Consider the following 7,927-nt stretch of genomic DNA (forward strand, 5'->3'; position numbering starts at 1 on the left):
CGGTAATGTTTCATGCTTCGCTTTGCCAAAATGACATGTAGACGAAATTTTGAAGTCATTGCTTCAGAGTTTCCCACGAGTTTGCATAAGACGCTTTTCTCCAATGTTATTCATTCTTCACATTCAAGAACAGACGATTTCCTTCATGCTAAAACATTTCACAATTGCACTTCAAGTAGTAATAAATAAGGGTTTGGGTAAATAATATCATAGGTATAAGATATTAGAAGAACGTTGTCTACTATGCTTCCTACACGTGCTAGATGTTATTTTAGTTGGGAGGGTGTCCCAAACGGCAACGAGGCTCTCGTCATATATCAATTCCAAATGTTCCGTAGATCTGCAAAGCAAGTTTGTTGTCACTAGGTGGGTTCTCAGTGTTCGTACTGGGACAAGTTCTGGCGAGTGTGCCCTGGTGTGAACGGAAAGACATGGCTTGCATGGGTCTAGGTGCCATCTCGTAATGATCCATTTCGAGTTTGTGTTTGGCGCCGTCACTCCTAGTGCGCTCGACGCGAGCATTCTGACTATTCAGTGATGTCTGCGAGCTCACCATTCGTTGTTCTTCTGTAGCCCATACCGCCTGGTCAAACAGGCTCAGCCCACGCTCGAACGCCGAAGGGTTGTTGTCTATCGCTGTGTTGTTGCCATTACCGTCCTCATCGTGGCATGTTGCCGCGTTGATAGACCACACGCTTCCACGTGTATCAACGAAGTGGTGGTGGTCGGTCATCATACAGAGGCTACTTTGGCTACTGTTGACGGGCTTCGAAGTTTTGCGGAGGACAAACGGGAAGATTAGGTTGTTGACGTTGCTGAGACTCTGAAGACTGATGCTCTTCTTTTTAGAGAGATTGGTGCCACCAAAATGAGGCGTCTTGCTGGACTTCTTTGGCGATTGCTGGTACTGTCGAGCGGCCCAGGCATCTGGTTAGGAGGAAAGAAGTAGATCGAAGAAAGTGAAGAACTAAAAATTTCATGGGTGTTTTATGACACAATTATAATAATGACAATTTGTGACATAATTTCAGTCACAGACAACGAAGAAATACAGATTTGATCACTTGCTCCTACGCATATAGCATAGACTAAGCAATTCCGTTTCAACCATTTTTAAATATCATAAACACTATAGCCTGGTGCGAGCAAGTACGAATTAGACCATGCATTCTATGACCTCTGAAATCGCTGGTCAGCAGTTGGTTGTCACAAGTCGTGAAAAGCCTTTCTTTTTGCTTTCGTTTTGCACACATGGTTGTCGGCGGTCGGCGACCGGTTTGGGTCGGCTAGAGGTTTTTGATGCTGCAATCGACTAAACTAGTCAGCAAACTCTTTTTTTTTTCTGGTGTTTAATTTGCCGTGGAAAGGTGGACAACTGGTCGCCGACTGGTCGTCAACCTCTTTAGGACTGGTCATCAGTGATTCTGGCCTTCAGCGTGAATCTTTTTTTTTTTGGGCAGACAGTTGTCGACCAAATAAAGACCCATTGATGACCATTTGTCAAGTGGTCGCCGACAAAATCACTACTAAAACGCTTTCTGCGTCCACGTGCCGCGTCCACGTGCTAAATACTGAAAGTGTTTCATGCAAACTACATTCATTCATGCACCATTTCCTGTCCACATAAAAGATCCCAATAATAAAGACATGCCTAAAGGAGTGTGTGAGAAGTGTAAGGGCAAGGGCAAGGAGCGGGGAAGATCACTGTCGTATGACTAGTGATGGCAGCTTTATTCACATGACAAAACTGCTTTTGAAACTGAGAGAAAGAGAGAGCAATCTTCAAATTGTCGATATAAGTGGAACATCAGCAACTAATAGGCGACCAATTTTTAATGGTCGACAACCAGTTGTCGATCAGTTGCCTACCATTTGCCAAACTTTCTGCAAGCTGTCGCCTATTTATAACGAGGGCTTTTGTTGTTGTTGTTGTTGTTGTTGTTGTTGTTGTTATCAAAATATTCGGATGATGCTAGCCATCCGGCGTCAAATATTTTGCAAGCAGAAGGCAACCGGTCGATAAGTGGCCTGCATCCGATTCAAATTTGGGGATTAGTCGCCGATTGGTTAATGTCAATGGTCGCTTTTTGTTGTTGTTGGTGGTGGTGGTGGTGTCTTTTTCTATTTGTTTTTGTTCTGTTGTTGTTAGTTTTGTTTCATGTTTCTGATGGTCGGCTACTAATCTTCGGGTAAATGTGACGGGGGACTTACACGGGTAGATTCCTTTCAATTTTTAATAGAGATGTTAAAATCCTAATTGCACTGTGTAAATACGTTGAACTCGAGACACTATGTTTATGCATGATTACATTATTATTCTGATGTCAACAAATACAACGGTCAATGCATTCAAATATAATTTACAAACTCCATTGGTGCATGGTGGTCTTTCATTGTTTCACTTGAAGGGGAAATCCAGTCCAAATATAAGTTAGTTGATAAGAAAGAGTAAAACATTACGAGTGTTACGAGTATAAACTGAGACGGATTGTCAGGATATGAAAAATAAATTGATGCATTACAAGAAGGGAATACATTTGATGATCTTTCCAAAACGAGGATACCTATTGGTGAGTTGACATGTATTGTCATTAAAAATGATAATGGAAGTACATTCAAACAGATGAGACTTGAGATATTTAAAGGAGACCTCCGGATGATTTTCAGATTTTTACATTTGAACAATTATAGATTAGTTATACTGAGGAAAGAGTGTCAGAATTTGTGATGATTGGAATGAAGAATAAGAACATTTTCAAAATTTAGAACAAATTGCAATGAACAAGGATGATGACAAGGCAGAGTCACCAATAAGAATGCATGAGTTGGGGCTCAAGGAAGCAGAACAAAAGAAGAAGGCATGCATAGATTATACACAGGTGAACTCGCAAGCAAACGGTATTGTGATGGAATTACACTGCTACACTTCTGAAATATGTGAACCTCCTATGTCATCATCCTTGTTCAGTGGAATTTGTTTAAGGTTTTTCAAACTATTGTTTCTCTGCTCAAGAACCACAGTAAATTCCACAAATCTATACATGGAGTTGTCGATTTATATACTACATGATGTGACATTATGAAACAAGATCGTCTGGAATGTCCCTTTAAAAGAATAGTTCTCACCCTTCTTCTGAATAGGTCTCCTCCTCTTCAAACACATGCAGCAACATATTTCCTTGATAGCATTTCTGAATGATCTTGCTCTCCACGCGTAGATAATGGGATTCAGGGCCGAGTTTGCATAGCCACACCAATAGCCGACAAGATTCAGCCAGTTTGGTAGGGTGTCAAAGCCCCGGAACACACCGAGGCAAACGTAAGTGAAGTAGGGTGTCCAGAGCAGCACGAAGGCCAGGACCAGCCCAAAAAGTGTTCCTATTGTGCGTGTCTGCTGCCTAAATATTTGCTGAATATCCATGGAAGAATGCTGCCTCAGACGATTATTGTATTGTCTCACTGTTCTAAAAATGCATGAATATAGGATAATGATGACCAGAATTGGGATGAAGTAACCGACTGTGATATTAAAGTAAGCGTGAGCGTACTCCTTCGTTTGATTAGGGTACTTTGGGCCACACTGTGTGGTGCCAGGCTTAAATTCGTTCTCCGTCCAGTGTATCATGGGTCCAATGGCACAAGAAAATGCACAGAGCCAGGCGAAGGCAATCATCAGCCACATCCGTCGATGCGTGATGATCCTCGACAAGGGCTTCACCAGGGAACAAAACTTGTGGATACCGATGTGCATGAGGCTGTGGATCGAACCGACGAGACAGAGTGCGTCGAAGAACGCGTTCATGTCGCATATCGACTGTCGAAACATCCACCTGCCGTGGATAATTGTAGTAAGTGAAAACGGCATACACAGTAGAGTCACCCCAAGGTCGGCCACCGCTAGGTTTGCAATGAAAATATTTGTTTTCGTCCGCATCTTTTTGAATATCACCATTGTCAAGATGATGAGCGAATTTCCGATGAAGCTGACCAGCATAATAAGAGCCAGCGTAGTTGATAATGCGATTGATGTCGTTATATCCCAGTTGCTTGTAAAATTGGAGCCATGCATGACAGGTGTCCAAGTAGTGGATAGTTGCATTGGATTGGAGGTTGACATCCTCATTGACTTTAATACTGTGACATCCATTCCTTATTGTGCTCAAGTTATGTTTATTTCTCGATATCTCAGAGTTACTTTGCACGGGTTTGTTAACCTTGCATGTGCAGATTAACAATTTTAGCATTTCGCCAGAGTATTACCAGTTGAGATCGGACGTTTTATATAATTCTTTGTGCACAAAACAAAAACATAAACAAACTCACACTCCCTAGGGTCTGCATCTGGATATTGAGATGAAGTAGATCCAATAAAAACTCCAGTCTGGTTATTCACAATGTTTCTGAATGGCGTGTGCAGTGTGACAGATTCTTATACGAGATACAAAAGTAGCTGCTCATCACGTGATTTGCTCGTCAACGTCAATGAAAATTGGTATCCGTGCCGGCTCTGACACAATATGCATATAGGCTCAGCTGCATCGGCTTCTGAATTCCCGCTTGCCTGGAAGCTTCAGTGTTGATCATGGTTCGTCTAACAGGTTCATGACTCATTGTGTCCCTTTTTTCACATGCGACGTACGACCCGGGTTTCAACATCAGTGAAATTCGACATTGTTTGTGGTTACCAAATTGACTTTGGAAGTTTGTTAAGATCTAAACAATTGTCGGTTATCGCGTAGTCATTCAATGAGGAAATCCGAGGTTTAGTCACATCCGATTCATGGTAGGCCTGTAGGGTTCCTCGACACCCATATGTCCACATCTGTTGAAGTATATGTAGATGTGTTACAAATTATGGCATTGTGCGATCAATAGAAGTTTCGAAGATAGTCAAACATTTCGTCTTGCATTTCCTCCTGCACCTTCTAAACGCGGCCCCTTTAGAACATCTTATTAGCTTTTGTGAAGTCATCAACAGTAAATTTGTGATGCGAAGTCCGATGAATATCACAGGAAGTTATCACGGACACAGGACCGGAATTCGATGTCAGTGTACCTCTAAGGGCACTACTTTGAGCGTCCAAACACTAAATTCCTATCTTGTAACTTCTGATAGCAAGTGATACGCTGTTCTGCTGCTTTTGATGGGCTGGATTGTTACCTCTCTCAATCATGTTAAACACAATCAGCTGCTGCGAGATATTATGGGGTTCGTTGGAAGTTGTTTGTTTTTGCTGTTGCTGGGAGGTGGTTCGAGGGTGGGGTATGAATGCTTTAGATTAGAAAAAATCCATTGAAGTTACAGTTAACTTTAAAAATTATTCTTTGGATACATAAAAGTTCGTTTTACAAGAAGCCTTCATCATTATCACTATTATTATAAACGCCTAATACGAGGAATCGAGCATGCACAGCGAAAGAAACACGACCGACATCACGTACACATCGTCCATTTCACACCTGGTGACTATTAAATCTTGGTCAAGAAATGACATCATCCAGCCGCAAAGTTGCACCAGAAGGAAACGAGAAGACTGGAAAATGAATCGAAATTTTCGCGTTTATTTTTCCAGAAAATCTTGGATGTATAATAGGTTTTGAAATCCAGTCTCATAATCTCACCAGTAGAGGCCTACATTATTTACACACGTATGTAATGGCATCGCATAAAATTGTCTGAAAATTCCATCATTGTCAAGACGTTCTCCGCTCTAGTCAAAGGAGATACGTTATTGGAAAGGGAGTGAAGTACACCAACGCGAGCTGTGAGTGACAATGATTGACACATCCCTAATGCATGTGACGCATTAATGCGTAGGATTAGTGGCAGTCATAGTCACATTGGAATTTGCCGCCGTTTTGCCTTGCTGAGCGTGATAATAAAACACAGCATTATTACAAACCAAATAGGGATGTTTAATGGCGGAAAAAATGATGCACATTTAATGCAATCACAATCAAAGACCAGGAAAACCACAAGGAGTACTCTACTAAACCTCTTCTTCTTCTTCTTCTTCCTCTTCTTCTTCTTCTTCTTCTTCTTCTTCTTCTTCTTCTTCTTCTTCTTGTCGAGTCACTACATCCGTCCAGACCAATGTTCCACACACGTTCTTGCTCAGGGGGACAAGGCATTTAGGTCTTCACTGGTAGGCCTATACAAGTGGTTGGTAGGAGAGGGCAGGCTGCGAGATGTTCCATCGTCTGTTCCTCACCGCCATGGAAACTAGCATTCCCATCACCTTTGTAGCCCCTTCTTACAAGGTTGGTTTGCAGCGGCCGACTGCAGTTTTCAATTTGGGTAGGACCAAAATGGTCATATATCCTTTGAGCAAGTATGTATAAGAGTGTCATTTGTGGTATAATGGTCACCTTTCATTTCATTTCATTTCATTTATTTCATTTCCAACAACATTTTCATACACAAAATAACACAACATCAATGCAATGTAGTAACAAAGAAAAATACGTGAAGTTGACAATACTACGCATCACAAAAGCAAAGTAAACAATGAAAATTGAATTGAAACTAAAGTTGCAGGAAATGGAGGAGACATGCTAAAAAGCTAAGCTTGTATTTTGCAGTCTCCTCGTGGACAAAAAGACTAAATAACATCAAAAAGCAATTAGCTAGACATAATATATCGGTGTACAACACAACAGACCTATACATATAAACAAACAAACAAACGAACAGACGGACAAGCAAACACAAGCAACCTCTCTTGTAAAGAGAAAGATAGAGAGAAAAAAAAAACAAAACACAGTAAAGGAAAAAGAGGAAAAGAGGAAATTATTTTGAAAGAAGAAACAGAAAGAGACAAGAGGACAGGGAAAGGCGAGAAAGGAGAAGAGATGAAGGGTCTGTACCAGCACACGCGAGGCACATGATGCGGTGGATCACCGAGGTATATGTACATAATGTAGGAAAGGAATAGATAAAAGAAAAGAGTGAATATAACGAATATAAAAGAGAGCTCAGAATTAAGGCTAATTAAAATATAACTCATTCAACTATATATGAATTTATGAACAACTTCTTCAGTTTAAATGTGAATGTGTTTAAACTTAGAACTTGCTTCATACTATTATCGAGAGTGTTCCAAAATTTGGGGCCAGTAAAAGAAAACATGGATTTAGCAAACATAGTCCTAGTTAATGGCAAATGAAATGAGTTGGATTGCCGGGTAGGATAAAAATGAACAGATCTATTTTTAGTGAACATGGACTCAAACACAAATGGGAGAGAATTATTGGTAAGTTTGTACATGAATTGTCCTAGGTGTAACAAATACAAATCCTTAACTTTTAAGATTTTGTTTTCATAGAATAACACATCAGTATGACTTCTCCACGATTCATTACAAATAATGCGAAGAGCTTTTTTCTGTAACAAAAGTAGTCTTTCCAAATGAGAAGAATGTGTGTTTCCCCAGGCGAGTATACCATAATTCAAATAAGGTAAAATCAGAGATGAATATAACATTAAAAGAACATTTTTGGGTAAACAAAATTTAACTTTGTTTATAACACCTATATTTCTTGAGATGATACGGCTTATGGAATCAATATGTAAATTCCAAGTAAGTTTACGGTCAATAATCAAACCTAGGAATTTGATTGAGGAAACTTCTTCAAGAACTGTATCATTCAGATATACATTTCTAGGTACATTTTCTAAAGAATTACTAAAAATCATACATTTAGTTTTTTTAATATTTATGGACAATTTATTTGCTCTTATCCATTGAAGTAATTTATCCAATTCAACATTTAAAACATCAATTAACATATTAGGATCAGAATGTGACAAAAAAACATTAGAATCATCAGCAAATAATAGAAAGGAAAGAATACTTGATGAATTCGGCATGTCGTTAATGTAAAGGATGAATAAAAGAGGTCCAAGCAAACTTCCTTGAGGCACTCC

General features: G+C 39.9%; 1 protein-coding gene across 1 annotated transcript; it reads right to left on the minus strand.

Moving 5' to 3' along the window:
• Window positions 1–310: 310 nt before the first annotated feature.
• Window positions 311–4,069, minus strand: LOC139709660 (histamine H2 receptor-like). The gene is made up of 2 exons (XM_071621620.1): window positions 3,127–4,069; window positions 311–927 (listed from the first exon to the last, which is right to left on the minus strand). The coding sequence occupies exons 1-2, from the start codon at window positions 4,067–4,069 to the stop codon at window positions 311–313; spliced, it is 1,560 nt and encodes a 519-aa protein (XP_071477721.1).
• Between the last annotated feature and the right edge of the window lie 3,858 nt (window positions 4,070–7,927).

Source organism: Diadema antillarum, unplaced genomic scaffold (assembly GCF_040938485.1).
Source record: "Diadema antillarum isolate AM-2024a unplaced genomic scaffold, OU_Dant_1.0 seq00001455_RagTag, whole genome shotgun sequence".
Classification (NCBI taxonomy): Eukaryota; Metazoa; Echinodermata; class Echinoidea; order Diadematoida; family Diadematidae; genus Diadema; species Diadema antillarum.